Raw genomic sequence first — 25,545 nt, 5'->3', positions numbered from 1 at the left:
CAGCAGTAATAATCTACTGGAATACCAAGGGAGATCACACAATGTGGCAATCAATACACTAAATCAGTGTGTTAGCTGCTCAGTCAATTACAGATAGCACTAGCCGTCTGCGATATTGGAAGATTAAAAGCTATTTCATAATAATAATTACAAGAATCACTGATATCCACTGGATTTGTTTCCCAAACAAGGGATTCTCTCGTAATATAATACCAGAATCAATGGTATAAATCAATATTATTTCCCAAAGAAACAATATGTGGATTATTAGATGTGAAACCCAAATGATATTATAAAAGCAATCGATATTTAGTGTAAATCCTTTAAAATAGATCATGCTTGAAACTATTCATCAATTACAATAACATTTCTTTAACTGAGGTAGCTAGAATATTGCTTTTAGGTCACCAACATTTCCTTAAACTACAAGAGGCAAATGCTGAGCTATGTATGTATGATTTTTGCACTTACCTTTATCCAGCGCTGGTTAGCCTCTTTGAGGCCACTTTCAATTTTCCTCTTTTCTTCAGGCGCTATTGTTGGACTTCCTATTGCGGTTCCACCAGTTTCATTTAATTGTTTTAAGAACTCTTTACGAGGCAGAAGCTCTTCCACTCTAAACTGTAATGTGAAAGGGTATGTTTTTAAAACAATTGACAGTTGAGTATTTAGATGAATCTTAGTGCTGGAGAATCTCAGAAGATACTACAACATTAAAAACATTATGTTGAGCTTTTTTGCTTTGCAACTACTGAAAATGTTTCTGAGATATTCATCTATGGCTGAAATTAGCATATAATTTTATATCCAATTTTTTTTCTATTCTTATCTTACCTCACTCTTAAAAATACAACCGTATACCATTTAGCTACCAGCAAAGAGGGACAGTTGCTTAACGAACAGAAGAAAATAACACAGTGGTGGCGGACTTATTATCTTCAATTTATACAGTGCCAAGGATTTGTGCAGCACTTCTTACAGTACATACATTTAAAGGGGATGGCAAACTAGAACTGACAGAAGAACAATTAGGTAAAGAGAGCTCTGCTAGCATTCCTACAATCTTAGAGGAATTAAAATGTAATGGGTTTTTGGTGTGGGCATCTCCACTATTTTCAAAGTCCTAATGGCATAATAGGCACACTTTCTTCCTCGTCAAATTCAGATTATGTTAACATTTTTATTTCACTGGTGAATATATATACATATATATATATATATATATATTCATTTTTTTTTTACAAACTATATATATTTAATGGTTAACACGCATCATGAATACTGATTAATATGTTATTATTATTATTATTTATTGTTCTATATAGCGCCGTAGCGCTGTACAATGGGATTGTACACAGTTACAGTGTGGATATCATATTCTAATAATTTGCTTCAATGTGTTGATGTTTATAGCATTTACAATAATCAATAACAAATGTAATTTGTAAGTATCTCAGTGAAATGTTAGTCACCTTCACTCTTTCCAGTAGGTCATTCAACTGAAGTTCATTTCCAGGTTCAGCTGGTGTGCGTGCAACATCCTCTGCATCCTTCAGCCAAATGCCGAATTTATTTAAGTCCTCTTGCAATCCAAACAGCTTCTTCTTTTCGTCTTCTAGTCTGGAAAATATAAACACGGAGATATTACCAGAGCAAAATAAAAAAGAACAATTTATCTCTCATAATGTTAATATTTAAATAAGAAAAAAAGAATGCAACACCTCTGGAATCAAGATTGCTGTATATTTAATTTAACAGCATTTTTTGCATTATATACAAAAGAACTGCCAAAAAGTTGCTTCTTTCTGGTAGTTGTTTCACTAATTTGCTATGGAAGGTGTTTGGAAAGTCGTTCTCATTATTGGAAAACCTTAAGTGTATATTAAAATCTTCTCATTTGGCAAGGCAAACATATTGATTTTCTGGGGGGGACACACACACATTCGCTATAATAGACAAGAGTCAAATAGGATATATTTTGACTGTTATGCATGAAGCTCCAAACAAAATCTGCATTTTGTATGAAAAGAATAAAGCCTCTTGTCTTCACTTTTATTACTTTATTTATTTTTGTATTTTTCCCCATTATTCATTGTGGTTCTGTATACTGGTTTTGTGTGATTGTTTGCTTGATAGAAAATTCCAAGGATCATTAGGTGGTTTATGTATCATCACCCATTTATCATGACCCTAAGGGTTTAATGGGGCACTACTCAATGGGCCAATTAAAAAAAGAGATCACTGATCTCCCCAACAACCCCATTAACACTGCACAGTTCTCCAGTTTCCTTCCTTCTTCATTTAAAAGTGGAGCGCTGGGATATGACATTATATCCTGATGCCCAGTAGAAAGGACGATGGCCCGGAGGGTACAGCAGGTGGCGCTACCATGGGTTTAGTATCGCGCCAAAGGTAAATGTGCCACTGCCTGGCAGAAAAGTTTTAAAAACAGACTCCTATATACCTTATGCTTACATTTTTATTTGCTGTTTCTTTATGAATGGCATGACATTGGGTAGGTAGAGGGCTATAAATAATTTGGCAGTTTTTCTTGCAGGTAGTAGGAATGAACTTGCAACTAAGTGTTAGGGACAGCACCAAATATTTTCATACTTTAAAATGATGAGCCACAGGTCTACAAGTATGTAAAAATGATATAGCAATATGATCAAAACATACTGTACATTTTCAGTTCTTCACTACTGTATAACTATATCAATATATTCCAATGTATGATTATTTAAAATTGTGATTAAAAAATGAAATGCTCTTTTTTTATTCCAAGCAGTTTATTTTTCAAATGAGATTTATTAATATTTTAACTTTTCCATCTTTATAAATGTTTAGATTAAAAATGTCATTCTACTTTTACTATTCTTCTAAATGAAGAATAAAAAATTGCAAGGTCCTATTAAAGATAGCGTGGTTATTAAAAATTATATGAAACTAAAATACAAATTGTTTTCCTCTCCATCTCTTCAATATATATTAGATATTTGAGTGCGCCAATGATGTCACATCTGTGCATGTTATGTGAAAGAATGTAGACAGTTGGCAACTGTGCTTCAATGTGTAATTATTCTTGCACATTATTAATTTATTATTAGATAAAACAATAAAACATGGATCATTATAACATTTGCCATGGTAAATAAATTATCTTAAAAAAGACCAAGTTACTTTTGATACATATGTTACCCTTAAACTTATAATGGATTCAGGTGGCTCCTACAAGGTCAAACAGTTGAGAGAGACTCCTTAATACGGGAACTGTTCTCTAAAAACAGGGACAGTGTGTCACCCAATGGACTGGGGACTTGACTTGTTATTAGGGCCTTCATGATCTTGAATCTATTACCACTGGCGTGTTCTGGCCTAGCCTAAGTGGGTGATAAGTTACGCCACTGTTCAACTGGTCAGTTAAAAGGGAGATCACTTATTTCCCCAACCGGCCCATTTCCACTAGGAAGGGCTGTGCCAAGTTAGCAAAGCCTCAACAGTTTACTTCTGTCTGGTGCTGTACATTCTTAAAAAGAAGAGCTTTTGGAGGTATGTAGGTTGGTGTCGCTGCCCTGACTTGGGTCTAAGTTAGCGCCAAAGATTATTCCGCCACTAGCTCTTAGTGACCACCCAGTGCATTTTTTACAGATTTTACACACAGATGTATTAGTACATTGTTGCAAGTGCAAAAAAAATACAGTAGCTGATTTCTTGCTATTCAAATACTGATCTTGCGAAATATTTCATGCCCAAAAATGTCCTTAGTGCAATTAACACATTTTCTGAATGTTTATGAAATAGTCAATCTTGGACAACAATATTAAAAAAAATTATACATTTGAAAAGAAAAACATAAATGTGTGTACCAAGTTGCAAGCAATCTTGGGTACAGGTGGTATAGAGATATGTAGATTATTTTGTTCCACACATTTATCCTAAAGGCAGCAATATTTGCACCTGCACACTTTAATGACATAAAAATCTAGCAGCTGTGGTAAAACAAAGAAATGTTTATTAATTCAACGATAGCTTATCAAGAGTTTGATAGCTGATTTGCACAGCATTACAAAAGTAATGACAGAACATATTCAGGAAAAACTACTGTAGGTGCATAATCAGTGAACTTCTGTCAACTTCAAAAACTGCAAACCCATTTACTGAAAAGAGGACATTTATCTGAATAGCTACCTTTTCATGTTTCCAAAGTTAAAGAGAACAAAAATGTATTATATTTATTATAGATTTTGCATACATTATACTATACACATTATCCTTTATTGAAATTGTATCCATCGATGAAGAAAAGTCCATACCCTGTATAGCTGTAATAAACATGCACATTCTTAGGCCAGGTGTTGTCATAGATATTATCTGGGACACTGGCCAAACCCCACCCTAAAATCAGCGGAACAAGAATGGCATCTTCAAAGGATGCCAGATTGCCTGTCCTTAGGGCCAAAAAATCTTACAGGGGACCGGGAATCAGGGTTACACATGGGATTCCAGCTCCTAGCATCTTCAGAGTTATGATATAAAAAATATGGTTATGTTTCCATTGTAGCATCGTAAGATCAAGAGGTGCAGACAGTGTGCCCTCCAGAATGAAAGACTTACCAATGCATAGCCAGACTTGCCCCCCATGCTCCAGACTCCCTGGTGTCTAATGGGGCAGCCGGTGGACAACCTCTGCTGCTTCCTGGCACTTCATCGCGCAGGCTGCCAGAGAGGAGGATCCAGGTCCCCTGCAGCACTGCGGGGGGTCTGGATCTTAGTCTTATGGTCAGACCTCTATTTGAGGTTGGATTATAAAACAAGGGGTATTCTTCAGAGCTAGCATCTAAACCTAGCATGGCATCTATAAGTAGGCTTCACTTAGTAATGGGTACTGTGATTGAATTTCAGTGTTTACTAATGCCGCCCTTGCCAGGCTTTGCTATGTACAATACATATTCTGACTAAAAATGAACAAAAATACAGATATTCTTCTTGAAACATTCATAAACTCTTTATCATTTCAATAGATATTAAGATGAGAGCCTAAACTTCTAAAAAAAAGGATGCTGGATCCATTTTCAGACATCAAAGGCAACCCTACTGAAGGCATATCGCTCATTTCAAAGTTGAGATTTAATATCTTAAATCAAGAAGTAAGGGACACGATCAGAATGTATTATCTTTCATCTTTCACTGGCTGAAAATGATTAGCAGTAATTTATACAGCTGCAGAGATTAAATATTACATATTTATCAGAGGTTTTGTGGTTACACACTTCACTTATCACTTTATATCTCAAATTAACCTTCTCCTCAATAGACAGAGAGGCATTGTGGGATTGCACATCATTAAGGTCGAGGCCTACGCAACAGTAAGCCATCTTAAAACAAGGAAGTGTGGAAATTTAAGCCTAGACTTTTAGGCCATTAGAACTTGATTTACACATAATTGACTGTAACCCTACAGTAAATGAATGTGTTCACACACACTTGTTCCTTAAGATAGAAATTAATTATTTTCACAATGATTGACACATTTCACAAATGATCCAGTACTTTGAAAGGACATTGCAAGGGATATATATAGTTAAATAGAAGTCAATAAACACCTCCGTAGCAGAAAAACTGTTACTTGCAAATTTTCAACTCGCCCCTCATAATGAGTTTGACGTAAAAAAAGTACATTGATGAAATTCATCTTTCAAGTCACTGCTTTTAAAAGGAAGGGAAATACCATGGCCCCTGATTATTGAATTAGTAAGGCAGCAATGCTGAAATGTATTTGCTAGCCAGACTGATGTGTAGCATTTTTTTAAAATGCCTATGAATCAACCTGCAAGCACCCTATGGCATTTTTCATGTAAACTTCAAAAGTTGCCATATTAGTTAGAATTTGTAGTGCTTGCTTCTTGAGGCACCTCAACCGTTTCAACAGACTGAACTTTCTTCAAACCCTACAGCTACTGAAATACACCAATAGAGATATTTTGATATGGAACATTAACTACAATTTGAATAATAACAAAATACAAGGGAAAATGATGAAAGGCAGTAGATTTTAAAATGGGAGTGTGCATTTATAATCCCATCCACCAGCATCCCCAAGTGCTTGAGGATGAGTTGCATCCTCTTTGGCCTACAACTGAAGTATATTACTCATGGCAAGGTGAAAGATATGCAAGCTTGAACATTTTTAACTTGCAAGCATCTCAGGTATAAAAATTTCCAGAGTTCCTGTTGTGTTACGACTTACGTCAAGTAGACAAATCCAGTATAGTTTAAGCCGAGTATAACTCCAATTTGACAGTGGTGAGTAATATGAATTAGACTCCTGCGAGGTTGCTACTGCTAACATTCAGTTACATTTTATTAAATAGAGCCATTTTTATTCATTTACAAACAAGAATACAAAATATTTATTGCATAAGCAAAGAGCCCCTTCTTATAAAAAAAAGACATTTGCATTCCGTGGCTTGAAGGGGTTCACATAAAATCCAGTCTAATGTTATTATTGTCATTTCATATCACCAAACAAAAATTCTGAGTTGATTGCTATTGCCGTTCACAGATGCTCAAAGACATTTTGGGTAATACCTTTAGCCAACGGAGCGGAATAACTAAACAGTCTCATCAATTGTTGCATACAGTATATAGTATCACAATGGCCTCTTTTTATGTATATAGTCAGCATTTAAATTATCTTCATTCAATTGTTGTAGAACATCAAAAAATGTATCTGTGTTTTGTGTAGCAGAGTACTTAGAACTTTACCTGTCCCCATGGTGTATACATATCTCAGGTTTAAAAAGTATGTATTAAAAGCAAAGCGATCATGGTGCAAGGTGTAAATAAATAAAGTAAATAAATGGCATGAAGATGGGGAATGGTTCTCGTTGTCCAATACAAAGAACCACTGTTCAATCAGAAGCACAACAATTAGGCATTCATTTGCAATATGAGAAACTACATGAACACCATTGATTAATTCTAGGTATGACGTGGAATTAGAAAAACTGGTGTCTGATTGGCTGGGACCTTTTTCTTCTTGAATGGTATAACAAATATTGATTAACACACTAACCCAGCTTTCAAACATGGAGGGCAAGGAATAATTCAGCCTGAGGTGCCTAGACTGGGTCGTTCAGCACAGTTGTCCGTTAATACTGTAGCCCAACTGTTTTCCCAGTTTGTTTACCTGTCGTAAATTCACTGTTGACTACTGCTGTTTGTTGCCTTTTGTAGCCATACTTCCGACACTTAGTGATGGGTAAACAGGTGACTCTGCGCAGTATGTGAAGCCAGAGTGTTGTCGCAAATAATGACGCATATTGCTATCTCTGTGACAATATGTGGCTTTTGTAAGGATTATACACTGTGCATCAAAATGTATGTGATTATATTGCTTGCTATGTCATACATGACATAATAAAGTGTTCAGATGTCCAAAAGGATTCCAGATCACAAGAAATAGCTTCCCAAATAGCAGAGGATCATTCTCTGAGTACTCATACGAAACATTGACATAAAGTAAAAGTTACTACTTATATGCATTTTTTCTTCCAAATTTTACACACATATTACTTACAACCATAGGAATACAACAAAAGGATACAAACATATAGTAGGAGTTTCCTTTGAAGATTTGACCAAGTATAGGTAAACCGGCACACTTTTTCTATATAATATTAAACATTATGGAGACCGATTACACAAGGAAAAAATGTACTACTCATAAAAACAAAATAATAGAGAACAGATGGAATAACTGCTAAGTAACAATTACTTCATTGAAAATTAAAGCAGGCATGATTACTATTCAATACTTAATTTAAAAAAAAATCATAGGAAATATTCCATATGCTTGAAATTGTATTGATTTAGAAAACTGTCCTGCTGTTTCCGCTTTTCTTGTCATTAGTTTTATTTGTAAAGCTTTAAAGAACTTTACAAGAGAATAAAGGTTCTCACTTAAGACAAATCACTCCAAACAGGCTGATTTGCATAATATTATAAAATATTCCATAAAGGCCTACAAATTGGTTTTATTGGGAATAGGCAAGGTAGTTGTCATTAGGGAATTTTGTGAGTAACAAAATGCATGATCGTGTTAACAACAGAATACAGAACATATGTTACTAAACCTCCGAGCTGCAGTTAGAGAACAGCTGGGAAAATGTGAATTATGTTAAAACTCTGATTTTATAATATCCCAGAATTCTAAAGAATCCAAAGAAAAAAATCAAGGCTTATATGAGCAAAGATTTGTAGACACTATATAATGTATAATACATACAATATTATACTATACAATAATACATACAATACTATATTATACAAAATGTACATGATCTATGCTTACACTTTATAAAAGGGAAGTGAGCTATAGGACCTATAGTGTCATCAGTGCTTAGCTATATATATATATATATATATATATATATATATATATATATATATATATATATATATATATATATATGTTATTTATATTTATCAATAGTCTACTTTTCATTTTTTTTCCACAGCCCATTATTTTGAAACTACAGGAACCATTTAACATTGATTCCTATTCACTATATGTTTATAGGGTTATCTAGGTTAAAAAATATAGAAGTAGGTGTATATAATCAAATTTTCAAGTTTTTGTGGGGCCTTGCAAAAATGAGCTAAAACAATCTATAAAAATCTGTTAGCAACTGTAAATATATTGTTAAACAAAAAAAATAATTGAAATAATAGTTGTGCACTGGCATGACATTGTTGTGTCTTTGCCCATACATCCCATGAACTAATGTGTCCAAAATGCAGGAAAGTGCAAGGACACAATGTAAAGAGCTTTTCTTTAGATAAATGGAACAGCCACCTATCAGAAGGGCTAGGGTTTACTACAATAAGGGAAACCCACATGGGATAGACATACGGCTAAGACCAGACCAAGGACAGACCATGATTTGAAGTATTTGCAGAAGGAAAAATGGGCAGACTCAATGGGCCAAATGGCTCATCAAATTACCTGTTATGTGTTTCTACGTGCGACTGATATAAATGTTATGTGTAACGTCCCATGACAAATTATCTGCAAACCAATAACTGATACTGCCCAAGCTTTCTGTTACTTACAGGTTTATGATACTTACAAATGTTGAGATAACACAGAAACGCTCCATTGCATTATTACCAAAAAACAAACTAGGAGTACAAATTGCAATAAAGATTGATCATAATCCCCAAATACCACTTTTCCTGCATAAAACGATAAAAACAATCTTAAATCAACACTGTTTTTTTTCCCCTTTCTGTTCATTTAACGTTATCTGTTAGGCATTACCCCATGTGCTTATCCGATCATTGATCACACAGTCTGAATCAGCCTAGTCTCTAGAAAAGACAGGAGAATCCATAATAGAGCCCGCAGCATAATGGGATCTTTGCCACCATTATATGGAAGAATTATTTGAATTTCTCTCACTTTCTTACAGTAATATGTCTGTAACCTTTGTTGTCTGATAAAGCAGAATTGGATAAACACACAAGAACCGTAAGCTATTACAGCAAGCTTCGATAGCATTACATAAAAGCTAGTATGCTGTGTTTAATACATAACAATGAGTCACAGCTGTGGTGTGTATCCTGAAGAGAAGCGGAATCTTTTGAATAAGTATATCCATTTACTCCATGACTCCACCGTTTGCTTTCATAACTGTATCATTTCCACAAAATCTTGCTGTTTGAACATTATTGCTTTTGTTCATCTACCAAAGAAGAAAGCTTGTGTTTGGGCAATCCATATTTAATCATACTATCATAGGCTATATGACGAGATCAGTCCTTAACTATTACGCACCAATTCATTAGTGTGATTTCTATTCATAGGCAAACACCTCAACTTAGTTTTCAACACCCCTTGTAACTCAGTACCCTCTAACTAACTGTGTGCCAGAAAAACTTCTCTCTGGGAATAAAACCTAAGGGCTGAGAACTTGCATTATCCACATTTGTGGATAATAAAAATTCCGGACCTTCTGAAAGTGTAGCTTATATAATGGAAGTGCATTATATATTTTTAGCATCATTTGGTGTTATAGTTTTTTTTGTGTTGTCTTGCACAGCACCATTAATTTGTTTTATATTTTAAAGAATAGCCAAGGCGGAAACCAGAAATACTAAAAGGTCCCCAGAACTGTACACAATACTCTAGGTGAGGCCTGACCAGAGAATTGTAAAGTGGCAGAACCACCTCCCTCTTCCCACCTCTAGCTATACAACCCAGCTGGGTTTTCCTGATACTTTATTGCACTTGCCTGCTTAGCTTTTTAGCTACTCAGAAATAATTACCCCTCAGTGCTTATCTTCTGTTGTCACTGACAGAACAGTATCCCCAATGCTATATTCTGCCTTGGAACTTTTACATCCCAAGTGCATTATTTTACATTTATTAGTGTTAAACTGTAGCTAACACACTCTTGACCATTCTTCTAATTTAGATAAATCATTTGTCACTGGGCTTGTTCCACCAGGAATGTCTACCCTGTTGCAAAAGGTGGTAGCCCTACCTTTTATATACAGTTATAAACAACTATATAGAAATATAGTATAATACATATGTTGTTTCCAGGATCAGTATACCTGCATGTTCTCATAATTTATAATTATTAATGTTTATTAACTAGTCTCTAACACAAATAATTAAAACAATTCTCTTAAAGATGCTCAACAACCTTCCATGACAAAACTATTTATGTACGTTATATTTCTAGCAATTACATATCAAAATGTATTTAAATATGTGTACAATGTTATATAACATTCTGTTATGCAGGTGTTGTTAACCATTTATGCTTATGTTAATCTTTAGGGTAATTCTATCAAGCCTGATCAAAGGTCACCATAAAGAATAATTCACATTCGAATTAGGTGGTTATCAACTGCTATGATAAATTAAGGTTAATATTTTCTTATAGCAACACCTGCATATAAAACATAACTTTTTTTAAATGTTTTATCTTGTTTGTTTATGAGGGTGAACAAAATGAGTATGGAGGTGGTGGCATCCATAAGGATGATCTATAAGGTACTGTGAAAATGAAATAAGCAAAATATAATATTTTTTTTACATCTAGCCATAATAATAGGGCTCTGTCTATATTTGCACAGACAAAAAGGGGGCAAGAAGTGGGTTTGGCACTATACACTACTCCTTTCATCCCAAGGTCAAAAGACTATGACCCCTAGTAACCATGTGATATCTAGGTTAAAAAAAAATTGTTTGATCTGATATTACAAACCTAATTTCTTCTGAATGTAATTCACTGCTTCAGGTATTTGAATTTCAGAACAGAATATCAAAAAGTCCCTATGAGATCAAACAAGATAATCCAAGAGACTAAATCTTCAGTGTTTCAATTACATTTTACTTAAAAAAACCCAAAATGGGAAGGGTTTTTCTTTAAAAAAATAAATAATTTTCTAGTCTCAAACAGCCAGCGTCTTTCAATTTTAGGAAGGTCATCCGATGTGGAGTAGAAGACGTTCAAACGAACGCCTGGGAATATAGATATACATCCCTTTTGTATGCCCAAGGCTCTTCTGCAATGCACCTGGACATGGACTTGAAAGACTGTCCATAAAGTTTTAATGAATACTAAACACTGCAATAATCTGCAGGTGCTTTTTATCCTCTGCATCTTTGTGCGTGGTTACATGATTCCCAGTCTTACTACTTAATGCAGGGGGATGTGAGCAGGTATTCATGCATAGAAATGCTTTTCTGCACAAAAGTAACCCGCATGAATATTCAACCAACTTGTAATGCTTTTTAAAGCAATAATTTCACTTCCACTGGCAGTAAAACTTTTTTTTATCCCTTGAAGTGTGCATTATCATTACAAGTTATTCCTTGTAAATGACCAAATGTTCTGCAGAATATTGTTAAAGCAAGAGACATGGGACAACACACTTAAAGCTCATACATGAAAAGTATAGCAATGCATTCAATTTGTGCCCAGGATTGCCCAGTGCCATTGCGGGTGTTCCCGCTGACGCTGGTGGAACACCAGCAGGACCCCCTTCCCGCGACCCGGAGTATTGGGGTGTCAACCCAGAGAAGCAATCCTTCTCCCAGAGTCTCTGGACGAAACCCAGATAGTTCCTAGGTATGCTAATCACTCAAGAGGGCGATCTGGCTTGCGTTTTGGCAGAGGGACTGCCCCCCCCTGATCTGCCGGCCTAGGCCAGAATACGTCACTGGTTGTGCACATGCTTCTTGGTACTGTAATGGGAATTTTTCATGTATGGCGGACACCTGAGCCACCCACAATGTTACACTGAGATTTGTACATATAACTACAGATTCTGGGCAATTTCTGAGATAGAAAATAATAGATACAGCCATGATTACAATATTATAATTCTCCTTGTAAAAGCAGTCAATAATGGCTTAATATAATTAAAAGAGTTGCCAAACTTTAGCGCTCAAAGAAAAACTACTTGTAAAAGTAATTAGCTTTATAACAGAATTTATAGATGAACAAGTTACAGGTCTGAACAGCAAGACATTTACTGTTATACATTTTACATTTAAGATGAGCTTTCAAGCAATGCATATCATGTTTTCAGAATACATTACAGTTTTTATTAAAGCATTCCATATATCATAAGCCCCAATCCACCTTAAGGCAATAACATGTCTCTGCAACTTACCTTCTTCTTCTCTCATTTAGCTTTTTGTTGACTATATGCCAGCGGGTATTCAAGCTATCCAGATTCTCTTTAATGCGACTAGCATCGGCAGCTGAGGACTGCTCGGCAATCTCTCCCCCAGATACATTCAGGGCTCTGATTGTAGCCTGCTTTGGTCCTATGCCATCTTCAAGCTCCTGAAACAAGTACAAAAATTAAAAACCTTTTAACCAAAACCAAAAGTTTTACAATTTTGTCTTTTGTAGCACACATGCTAAATAAAAACACAGATAGATGTGTGGTGTGGAAGAGTTGGGCCAGACCTAGGTTCGAGTTACTATGGTGTGAAAACCAACCTGACTACCGCTTTGCAGGAAAAGGTCCACTAAGACAAATTACATGCCAAAGGTGGATGGCTCACTTTGAGCTGAACTTTGGAACTTCGGGCAACAAATTGTTATGGCTAATTTAATGTGTACGTTTGCAAGAGCAGGACGCTCTTCCCCTTTTGTACATATGCCTTATTGGCAGTTTGAATTTGTTTTCAATCCTCTTCCATTTTGAAATTAACAAAAAGTAGAAATAGTCAGTGTAAGTTTTTTATGTTCTGTTCTCCAATTTATTTCCAGGTAGCAATGAATAGTCCACATTTAAAACATGAGTGCCATTTTTGTGAATGGGGCCTAAGGTTATTCTATGTTTATCGTGAGAAACTTTGAAGCAGCCACATTATTAAACATAAGAATGTTTCACGTCACTTACTCAAAATGCAAAACTTTGCAGCAAAATTATACCAAATTGAAATACATTAAAGTAATGAAAAGAATTTATTAAAAAAAAGTTTGTAGTTATCCTCAACCAATTAATCAACATAAGGTAAAGCAAAGCAATTCTCAGTATGGTTGCCCACTTTTTAATATCAAAAAGTAAGATATTCACACATTTTACAATGAGATATTATTCATGCACTTCACACTGAGATAATGTTGTAAAGTGACTTCAATGAAGTTTTGAGTGAATTCCAGATAAATTCTATTTTTATGCTTGTGCTGAAGCACTTGATTCACAATCATCCACTGTTTGACAGAACAGAAATATCCTTTTACTGGTTGAACATTGGGAATCAAAGACAGGCTTTTTTTGAGATTCTGTCAGATGGCACATCGTGATTTGTGTGCCCGAGGGAAAGACTCTAAAGTAGATTCACATGGAGAATCCAAACACACACACACTAAACAACAGCCAAGAAACCTGTGAATTCACAAAATTAAAAAAAAAAAAAACATAACCAAATATCAAAACACACCATAATCGGAAGTAAAAAATAGCCAATACAAATGTATAGGAAATAGTATAAAGCAAATCCTTTCTCTTATAGAGGGGGATGTGTGAAGGTGTCACAGATACTAGAAACATGGGCAAAATTATGATGGCGGAGGAGTATAAGGTGTTTTGCGATGAATGTGTCAAAAATAGGTTCCATAAAAGAGAAGGCACGCAAACAAGCCATGTAAAGCAGCTTGTCGCACCACCTCGAAAGCATTCAAAGATTTCAGGTCAAAGACAGATTTCTAAAAAAGAAAATGTGTCACATTTATGCAATAAAGAAATTTCTGTCATAGCCACAAATTCTGGGTTTAGTTTATAGATGCACAGATCTGTTCACTGAAGTGTGAATGCTTGGGAGCTGAAAAAATGGGGATTAGGAGGAGGCATGGCTTGGGTTCTGTGCCTCACGCAGGGCTTTTTAAATTTCTTAACCCCCATCCCACACCATTAGCAAGGGATGGAGGGTATGGGAATATAATGGGGGCTATACTCCCTGGAGTGGTGGAAGAAAGGGCCAATAGAAGTGTCATCTTGATTAACATTACATTGTTAATTGAGAACCCCCCCAAAAGAAACACCTACTACAATACAATGTGAAGAATACCACTACATATATCCCATTAGTGGCTACATATAACACTACACTAGAGGTTCCCTGAACCAGCTATCCTGGCTTTCAGGCGACCACCCAAGACCACCCTAAAACAAGAACTGGTCTATAGAAAATTGCTGAGTGAACAAACCATTATTGAGAATGGCACAAAACCATGCAATGTATCTCACTGCAAATGATGCCAACATATCTGTACTGAGAATGCTGCCCATCACAACACCAAAACATACAATATCAAGAGATCATACACATCTGCAAATGTTGTGTGTGTGATCTGGTGTGAAGTAGGATGTTACAATGGAGAAACCAGCCAAATGATGAACCTACATAGACACTCCATTAACACACACAGGAATAATGAATAACTGCACCCCAGTAACCACTATTTCATCTAGAGGGACCATTCCACTAAGGATCTCACAATAAAAGTGCCCAAGACAGACAAACATTTGAAATAAATAGGATTAACCATTTCAACACTAACAACACTGGATTAAACATAGACATAGTATTCCTGTAACATTACCAGAACTTTATATGACATTTCTGTGATTTTACTCTTATTTATGTAATCTCCCCATTTAACAGGCCACAATTTGTTTATTTATCTAAATATATATGTATATGGTTTATATTGTGGTATGTAGTTAGTATTACTTTTGTACACACACACACACACACACACACACACACACACACACACACACACACACACACACACACACACACACATATATATATATATATATATATATATATATATATATATATATATATATATATATATATATATGTGTGTGTGTGTGTGATAAAAAGGACTACCTAATGTGTTAACCTATGTTATATGTATACGTTATTTAATGTATATGATTTTTTTATTTTCAACAAAATCGTATTATATAACTACAAGATATTAAGTATCAGATATGGGTTATTTTGATTGAGAGGTTCACACAAACCATTCATTATTTTTTTTTAATAGCAATCACTTTGCGGAACTACCATCGCACAATGCTATTTATAAAGTTGTGATACATCTATCACATATATAATGTTTTTTATTTATATTTTTCTAGGTGGCGAGATTTTTTGATTTTAGACACATTAATCAAGTGAAAAACAATACCTCTGAATAACAAATGAAGTGATGAGATTTTCACTCTGGATAAATTCTCACCTTTCGCTGAATCTAGGACACGGTAACACCACTATTTATATCTCGTTCTGCAAATTCTAAAGGAAAAGTGTCTGCTCCTTCGAGCCACAGAAAACCATCGTCTGCCTGACTAATAAGTGATAATACATGCACCAACCAGTTTAAAAGCTTTGTGCCCCTGAATAATTGCATTCTTTTTATTTTCTTTCTATTTCTCAGGAGTATTTCTTTACTGACAGCAAATAAAGGATGATAGAATTAGGATGTGACATGGTTTTAACACATTTCCTGCATTTCAAAATGTCAGGATTTTGCTGATTTACTTGTAATATGACAAACCTTGTTTACTCTGGACAAATATTACAGCATTTATTGTGATGATCACGCTAATACCATACGAACATTGTATCATTTAGTGTCACACACATATTGTAGACCATAATGCAGACATTTATTCAAGAATTAAATGGGTGCGTCAGCCATCAGAGGCACTTTCACCAATATGATTCATTATAGTAGTTTTATACAGTTTTATATTATAGAGGATTCTACACAATCCTCCCGTATGCATTTTTACAGAGGAAAAACAAGGCTGATGGGGTCTTATCTGCCATCTAATTCTATGTTTGTGTGAAGTGCCACTATACTAACATATACAGTAGCAATCTAAAAACATGAAAGACCATCAGGTTGATGGGTTCGTCTACAATAGCTTTTATACTAAATTACCAGGAAAACATTGTTTTATTTAACAGATAAAGTATTTTACATATGGTGTATATATATAAAAAAGTTAGTAGTACTACACCAGTAGGGTACTACATGCAATAAAAAGACCGGAAACAAGATACAATCAAATGAAACGCTTTTACACCAGGGTAACAATACTACAGCTTCTACATTCCATATTATAGAAAAGTGTGCCTCCAGTGATCTATTATTTTGCCTGTTCACAACAACAGTGAAAATGAGCTGTACTATTGGGGGCTTATATACTGTATAAATGCATGACTCATAGCATACTTCTTCCATAGAAGTGTCTTGACAAATTACACTGTATTCTTTGGCCTTTTTTTTACAGCTCTGGAAAATCAACTTTGTTTCTGGATAAAAAAGATGTAAGATCTTACTGGCCAATCACCCCATGCTCCTAAAAGGGAACATTAATGGTAGAATGCACTTGGCATACTTCCCCCCCAAAAAAACACTATCCAAATGTCCAACACTATATAGATCCACCAAGGGGTTTCTGTTGCAACAAACTTACCTACACTATTGTGTTTTCTTATTTTTTGTCCTAACTGTGCAAGCGCCCCTTGGTGGATCTATAAAAGATCCACCCAGGGCAACATTCAAAGAGAGACCATATTGAGAGAGAATAATGTTCTTATAGACAATTAATGTGAATGGCAAAAGAGGACAAGTCCGAGATAGATGTATAAAGTTCTTACTTATAGATGGTAAAGTTCCTTACCACCAAGTTGAGCGTTTACATGATCAAGAATTGGAAAGGAAATGTAAACTGGAAAGAAATTGAGGAGGGGTATAATTTAGGGATTTCAGCGTAAATTATGGTAAGAACAGAGAAATTTGGATAATCTGTTAATAGAATTGCGGTGTGCAATCTCATTTTCTATATCAACATATACAAAAACAACATTCATTCTGACAATTTTCCCCACTGTATCCTCCCACTAAAACAATGCATTTGTCACATAGCTAATGCTCCCTTCCGCTGTAGTGGCTTTATAGATAGATTAGAGTTTAGCCTTCAAAAACTAGCCCTTTCACACAAGTTTGGGACAAAAGAAGATATTATATTGAGCTTGTTCTTGAATTTTATTTTAATATATCCTGGATTTATACAAAATATATTTGAAAGAAAACATGAATCAAAGAATTCTTCTCAAGAGCATCCCTCATGTTACTAAAGAAACAAAGTGAATGAAACCAAAGTGGGCATTTTAGAATAACGCTGAAAAATGATATTGTGTTAATTATATTAAAAAAGAAACAAGACGCAGCAAGTACAAAAGACACGATAAAGCCCTCAAGAGTTTAAAGAGTTTCTTTTTGTTTCTTTCGGCTAATATGTTTCTTTTGTTTGTACACAGGCACATTGTGACAAGTTGGTCCTTTTCAATCCCAAAGCAGAATTTGTCTGAAATGCTCTTGAATCACAATGGATGCTGGATTTGCAATTTTGCCAGGGAGGCTTTGAAGACTATCTAGGAACCCTTCATTGTTTACTGTTTATGCGTCAAGTCGTGTGTAAAATGTCCTTATTTGTAGGAATTTTGGTGTTTCCTTGGGGCTTGTGTATCTCAGGGCTGCAAGTCCTGATAAGGAATGAGTACCAATCGGATGCTTAATTAGCAAAATAAGTGTTCTCATTTGATTCAACTTTATTATCTCTGAAGATAACTTACTGGATACATTTTTGAAGAAGGTGGCAATAATTGAATAGACTTGGGAAATTACCCACTCACTAAGCCAGATCACAATACCCATTATTGGGAGCAGTGGGAATTGCAGGCTGTCTTGATTGCCTTCCTATTAAAAAGGTTGGTACTAGTCAATTTTCTTTGTGCTTCATATGCACTATTCACTATGCTAAGGGGGGGGAGAAACTGCACAGGGATAAAACAACTACATGCAGAATAGAGATAAGGGGACCAGTCATGCATGGAGACAATTCTTTTCTTACTGTTTGGAAACCTATTTTAACACAGTTTGCTGGCAGTACAGAAAATAGTAGGCATATGTATTAATTGCAGCTTTCATGGATATACATGTTATATAGTATAATAACATGACCCCAATGGCAACTCGAGTTAAACGTTAAGCATTTTCAAGATACCTTGGGTTTAAGTTAATTATGACAAGTTACTCAATTTTTGTATAGTGTTTTTAAGAGACCTAGCAGTGTCTAAGTAAGAAGGAGATACTAGTTTCCCAGCAATATGTGAATAAAAGCTGCTTTAACATCCCAATCCAACAAAAAAAAAATCAAAACAACGATTTCATAAACTAAATAAAATAATAACAATAAATATCAAAAGGAAATGTCAAAAACCCCAATCACAGCAAAGGTACAGTTTCTAACATTCATTTACAATTCCCCTAATTAATACAGTTTATTCGGTATACGAAATACGGTAAGCAAAATATAGCTTGAACAAATGTTTTTAAGTCTGACTATTATTACTATTTTTTATTATGTTCCTTGTGAAGTAAAACCACTCAAAAGCTGAACTTTAATTTTACCAAAAATAAGTAATGAAATATAAGTGGGGGGTTTCCCCCCCCCGAAAAGGAATCACTTACTATAAGTATACAGTAATAAGCTTTCCTTATGTATTGCATTGCCTTTTTAACATGCTTAATGCATTTTAACCACAGGGAATAAACAGAAGATCGCAAAGTACTTTGTGGGTTGGGTAGGCATTATAGATGTGATTACTATTACTTGAATAAGTTGTGACATATGTTTTCAGCCCTGTAATTGTCAAGGCACTTTAAAGTAATTAAAAAAAAAAAACATCAGGTTAGATTGAATATCATCTAGAACTCTATTCGCACTGCATTTGCCTTTTAGAAATTAGCACTTGGGACCCACAGTAATGTTAATACTGGGTATGCTCGTAATACGAAGTGACAGCGCTGGATTATCAAGAGAGTTGGATATCTCAGTCAAACTTGTTTAATTTTAATCATGGAACAATGCTCGCTCAACATTCTATTCATCTGTTCCTAGAGGTAATAAACATTTCGCAGAAATACAAAATACACAAAATATGCAAACATTGAGTTACGAAGGCACAAGTACGTTGTATTAATATAAACTAATGCAACGTACATGTCTACTACTAGCAGATATATAGTGCATGTTTACCCTAATCTGATATATATACAATAAATCATTTTTAATATATCAAACATTATAATCTTTCAGTATACATTTTTGGCATGACATTAATGTCACTTTTGGGTGTAATTGGCAGGACACAAAGAAAGGTGTGAAATGACACATTACGAAACAAAGCAGGTATTTCGCACAGGTGAATTCATTTTTATCCACTTATTAATTAATTTATTTATCCACTAAATAATCAAAATGATATACTAATAAACTACTAATTAACCATCAGAAAATGCTTAAGATATTCAGCAGTTTCTACAATCAAGAACTTATTAATTGAAGAACACTCTTTATAATTATCATTTTCCACATTACAAAACCTAATCGCACCAGATAAATTGAATTACAGCAATTGAAAGGCTCAACACTTCAGTCTACATTTGTTTCATATTTAGTAAATTCAGTTTTAATTGTGGCACATTGTCAAGTTCCCAAATACTGCTCTCTCTGCGTGTACCCTCCATTCTTCTGCCTAACAATGTCATTAGAAATAAAATAAAACCTCAATCACTTACTGCAGGGAATGAAACAGTAATAATAATTTTAGATAGAACAGCTAGCACAGAAAATGTGATCTCTGATCTGCCACAAGGAATGTAGGAAGCATTTAGTTCGTAACACTGTCCATCCTAGGGCTTGGCTCAATGCCTCCCATGGCTATTTGGCTTTGTGAGTGCCATTTCTGCAGTAACATGAATATTTTTTTACGTAGTCACCTGCAAAGCTCCTAAAGTCAATTTTAGGACAGTTTAGCCTCTTATATTTTACCACAATGTCTTTTTAGTAGAATGGGAAGCCAGGATGGTATGTGTCTCTGTTAAGAGCTATAAGAGCTGATACAACTTATTGCCAACCAGAGCTGGCCTTAGGTGTTCTGGCGCCCTGTGCGGACTACTCCTCTGGCGCCCCCCATCCCAAAAAAAGAAAGGAATAAAAACTTGTAACAAAACTTGTAACAAAACCCCAATCACTATATACTACGCCAAACATTGATGTGGTGTAGGCCTACCACTTCATTGTCTGGCTTAGTAGTAGGGATGCACCGAAACGAATTCTGGACTGAAACCGAAAGTGCACCATTTACCTGGCCAAAACCGAATATGACCCCCCCATACCATAAAAAAATGTAACACTTTTATTTAAAGTAAGTAACACACCAAAATAGGACAAAACAATATTATATATATATATATATATATATATATATATATATATATAATTAACAGCAATCACATTCCTATCATGCCCAGGCATACCCAGATTCCAGGATGTACTCGCAGACTTGGCATGATAGGAGTATGATTGCCCTATCTACCCCTTCTCACTCTCTTCTGCCCTATCTACCCTTTCTCACTCCCTTCTCCCTATCTACCCCCTTTCCCCTGTCTCACTCCCTTCTCCCTATCTACCCCCTCCTAACTATCTACCCTTTCCCTCTTTGAAGTTCACTTACCTTTCAGGAGTCCTGTGGTGGGGGTGCAAGGCCTCTGCCTCCCAGCTCTGCCACTGTATGGAACAGTATAGAATGATGGGAGTTATGATGTACTTTTAGAGCATAATTAGATCATGAAAAAGACATTGGAAACGGTACAGCATAACACCCATCACTCTCACACACTTACCAATCCACACATATACCAATCCACAAGCATACCAATCAACACGCATACCAATCCACACGCATACCAATCCACACGCATACCAATCCACACACATACCAATCCACACATATACACTAATCCACACATATACACTAATCCACACATATATACCAATCCACACATATACCAATCCACACATATACACTAATCCACACATATACACTAATCCACACATATATACCAATCCACACATATACTAAAACACACACATACCAATCCACACACATACCAATCCACACGTATACCAATCCACACGTATACCAATCCACATATATACCAATCCACACATATACCAATCCACACATATACCAATCCACACATATACACTAATCCACACATATACACTAATCCACACATATACACCAATCCACACATATATACCAATCCACACATATACACCAATCCACACATATACACTAATCCACACATATATACCAATCCACACACATACCAATCCACACATACTAATCCACACATATACCAATCCACACATATACCAATCCACACATATACCAATCCACACGTATACCAATCCACACGTATACCAATCCACACATATACCAATCCACACACATACCAATCCACACATATCCCAATCCACACATATACCAATCCACACATATACCAATCCACACATACTAATCCACACATATACCAATCCACACATATACACTAATCCACACATATACACCAATCCACACATATATACCAATCCACACATATATACCAATCCACACATATATACCAATCCACACACATACCAATCCACACATATATACCAATCCACACATATATACCAATCCACACATACACCAATCCACTCTCACTCTCACTGAATGCTTTCCTCTTTTCTCCTTACAGCTCCTTTTCCTTCTCTTCGCTCCTCTTCTTTAGTTCTTCTGTCTTCTTCCGAGGGCACGGGGTTCAGAGGGAGATCCTTGAACCGGCTTAAAATCACTCAAGGGAGTCGGAGGTCTGTTAAAGACCTCCGATACCGCTCCCTTGCGAGCCTGCTCCTCCAGCGGCGGACATTACTGTCCGTCTCTGGAGGGGTGCCGGGTGCCCCCTGATGAGCGGCACCCGGTGCGGACCGCCCCCCGCTAGGTACGCTGCTGGCGGCAGCGGTACGCTACGGTGGTGGCGGACCGCGCGGCGGCAGCGGACCCCGCGGCGGAGCCCCCTGGAGTGTGGCGCCCTGGGCGGTCGCACAGGTCGCACAGCCCAAAGGCCGGCCCTGTTGCCAACCCGTTAATGATCAATTAATGGTTTTTGACCCATTATGGCATAATTTATAATGTGGCTTGGGGGCCCCCACCACCACATTCCACTACTGAAACACAAAGCAGAAAGAGAAATATTTATCTGTATCTTTCTAAATAAAGGGATCACTACATTTGTTACACATCAAATCCATATTTTAATTAGAAACTCTGAAAAATCTTCTTTTATGTGATGACTTTGTGAAATGTGTCTGGCCTTGTAGATGATAATATAAGTAACCTAATATCTATGGCACATTTTATATATAATAATATTTTTCTGCCCTTAAACTGCAATGAGGGTTCTATACGTCACTACAGAAGGTAAATGAATAGATAACCTGCAAAGTCATTGTATCTAGTAGTGACTAGATAATAATAATTTGAGAGCTTTTCTGAGCCACTGAGCTGACATTTTTTTTTAAAAGACATCAGAACATTTGTATCATTTTCCATAACAGAGATCTATTCCATCATTATCTAGCAATTAGGAAAGATGGACGGAAATGTATGTGAATTAGAATTATATATCTATAATAACAATATTTCTAAAATATCTTGCTAATGTAACAGTAACAACTAATAAACCATCTTAATCTAAGTCATCTTCTTACCTTACCTCTGCATTGTTTAGGTCCCCATAATAAAACTAAGACTAACAAATAACACACAAGGATTTATGTCTGTCTTATCCCCAAACATTTTTTAAGTTGATTCATTCTCTCACTATTTGTGTCACATCTCATGAAGTAACATTCTATCTTAAGACTGATCTTGGTGAAAACTCTAACCTTGCCTTACTGGATTGAATCTCTTATAGAATAAAAAAATCTACTAACAAAAGGGGTTGCATATGCATGTTTGGATCATAATGATTAAATGACTGGGCAGTATTAACTCATTTTCTATATCCCTCCACACGATCCTCTAAGTTTGTTAGCTCTGCCTTCTTTATGTCTTTTTTTCTTCATAAAAACATGCGTTATGGATGTGGAAGTAGAACAGTGTGCGGGAGGGAAATTATATGTATAGAATTGCTTTGCTCACAAATGATCACTTTTTTATGTAACTGGATATGTTGGCTGATAGAGTAATTGTCCTCTCAGCACTGGTCTGCCTTTTCACCTTGGTCTATTACTGCAAAGGCATTATTTACTTATATTTCATTAAGGTTAGCTTAACAGCGCAGTGGAGGTTAATATCAATTTTCCTTTTCCTCAGTCTCCTAACTTTTGCTGAATACCCCGAGGCTTAACATTTAGAAACATACTAGATAAAAAAAAACAGATGGCATTTTAGCCTTTAACATGGATTTTATTAATGTTTGTAATAAAACCGGAGTAAATACAGCAGAATCTATTTTTTTTTATCTTGGATTACCTATGTATACAATAAGATTTAGCCAGCTAATAAACTCAAGTTCTTTATCCATCTTCCATATATTCATTTTGGAAAGCAAATGTTACACACCGTTTATTCAGCCTTCACAAATTACAATCGATAATCCTACATTTGTAGATGATGTATTAAGGACTGGTTTGCAATTTGTAAGGAACTCTGGCGGTAGCCATTTTGACAAATGGCAATTTTGGTTAGTGTACCATATGTGGTGTGTCGGTACCTAATAACTTGGCTAACAATAACATTACTTATACTGTTATTGGTAATGTACTTAAATGTAACTTGGCTGCCATTAGGCATTTTGTAATGCTTTTCTGTGCACCATTTAAACAGGAGATATGCTGTATTTTATTATATATATATATATATATATATATATATATATATATATATACACATATACACACAGTATGAATGCAACATCCTATTTTTCAGTGGCTCATCTCTCTAAGGAGATTTATTTATATATATAACCGACAGATCAAGGTTTCATCCTTCTGCCTCTGGCTTAAGGGGTAGCCACCATGTGTGTGTGTGTATGTTGCCGTGCTACATCTGGACATTCATTGCTGATTTTGACAGCCATATAATTAGTGGGTTTGAGGGAACATTAATATTTTACTTTAACCATTTGAGTGCAGAGGGGTTGGGATTTTCACAGCTTTGCAATAGTTATGTTTAGGTATCAAGTGTGAGCCTAACTCACCCTTTACCCTAGGCAAACCTATATATTTTTTCAAGCGATAGTTAAGCTATTCATAGAAACCTAGTTTAAGTTCAAATGATATTAATTGTAAAAATATGAGAAAATTTAAAATTTCCCCCATCATCCCCCATATATGCAAAAGCAAAAAGTAAAACTGCTAAAAGCAAAATCAGTTTAATAAATGTATTCAAAAGATGTTGCTGCACCTGCATATAAATTGAATATGGTGACAGAACACATTGCATATTTTAGGGTTGCCAGCTGCCCCAGTTTGACCAGGACAATCCCAGAATAAAGACGGAAGTCCTGACCTTACCTCTTTATATCCCGAAACGGCCAGATTGGTGATGGTTTCCAAGTAGAGGCGGAGGTGGGGTTCTATGCATGTTTGGGAGCTGGTCTGTCGGGCATTTCTTTGGTTTGCCCAATGGTGAGCCTGAGTCTGCTGCCTAACATATTCAGTGGGAACAGCGAGATAAGGTAATAGATGATTACTCGACTTATAATTTGCACGTATGTCAATATACACTGGTATATAGCTTTTGTAAATGTGCATATTTAGCATTTCCTGATTTCCTGTGCAGCTGAACTCAGATATACCTTAATAAATAATGCAGTCAATAAACATAGGGATTATTCTCTCACTGTAATGACGGATATACAGGGTGAGAGGGTGGAAATGCATTTAAATTGTAAAGAACATGTTTACTAAAAGGAAAATTCAACAGGACTCAATACAATCTTCTGCAGTTACATGTTGATTTTAGACGTGTGAAACACATTACATAAATGATAGCTTAAACTTCTCTAATTACTTAATTGTCTT

At 35.6% G+C, this 25,545-nt stretch overlaps 1 protein-coding gene across 2 annotated transcripts in view; it reads right to left on the bottom strand.

The window, feature by feature from the left end:
* Positions 1 to 25,545, bottom strand: part of DMD (dystrophin) — an 870,543-nt gene that overhangs the window by 319,430 nt on the left and 525,568 nt on the right. For both annotated transcript variants that reach the window (XM_053455059.1, XM_053455060.1), the window contains 3 exons: positions 12,694 to 12,869; positions 1,473 to 1,620; positions 472 to 621 (listed from right to left, as the gene is read on the bottom strand). In XM_053455059.1, coding sequence (XP_053311034.1) covers positions 472 to 621; positions 1,473 to 1,620; positions 12,694 to 12,869 — 474 coding nt within the window. The remainder of the gene's footprint in view (positions 1 to 471; positions 622 to 1,472; positions 1,621 to 12,693; positions 12,870 to 25,545) is intronic.

The sequence above is a fragment of the Spea bombifrons genome, chromosome 2 (genome assembly GCF_027358695.1).
Source record: "Spea bombifrons isolate aSpeBom1 chromosome 2, aSpeBom1.2.pri, whole genome shotgun sequence".
In the NCBI taxonomy this organism is placed as follows: Eukaryota; Metazoa; Chordata; class Amphibia; order Anura; family Pelobatidae; genus Spea; species Spea bombifrons.
This window is presented reverse-complemented; position numbering and strand designations above follow the sequence as displayed.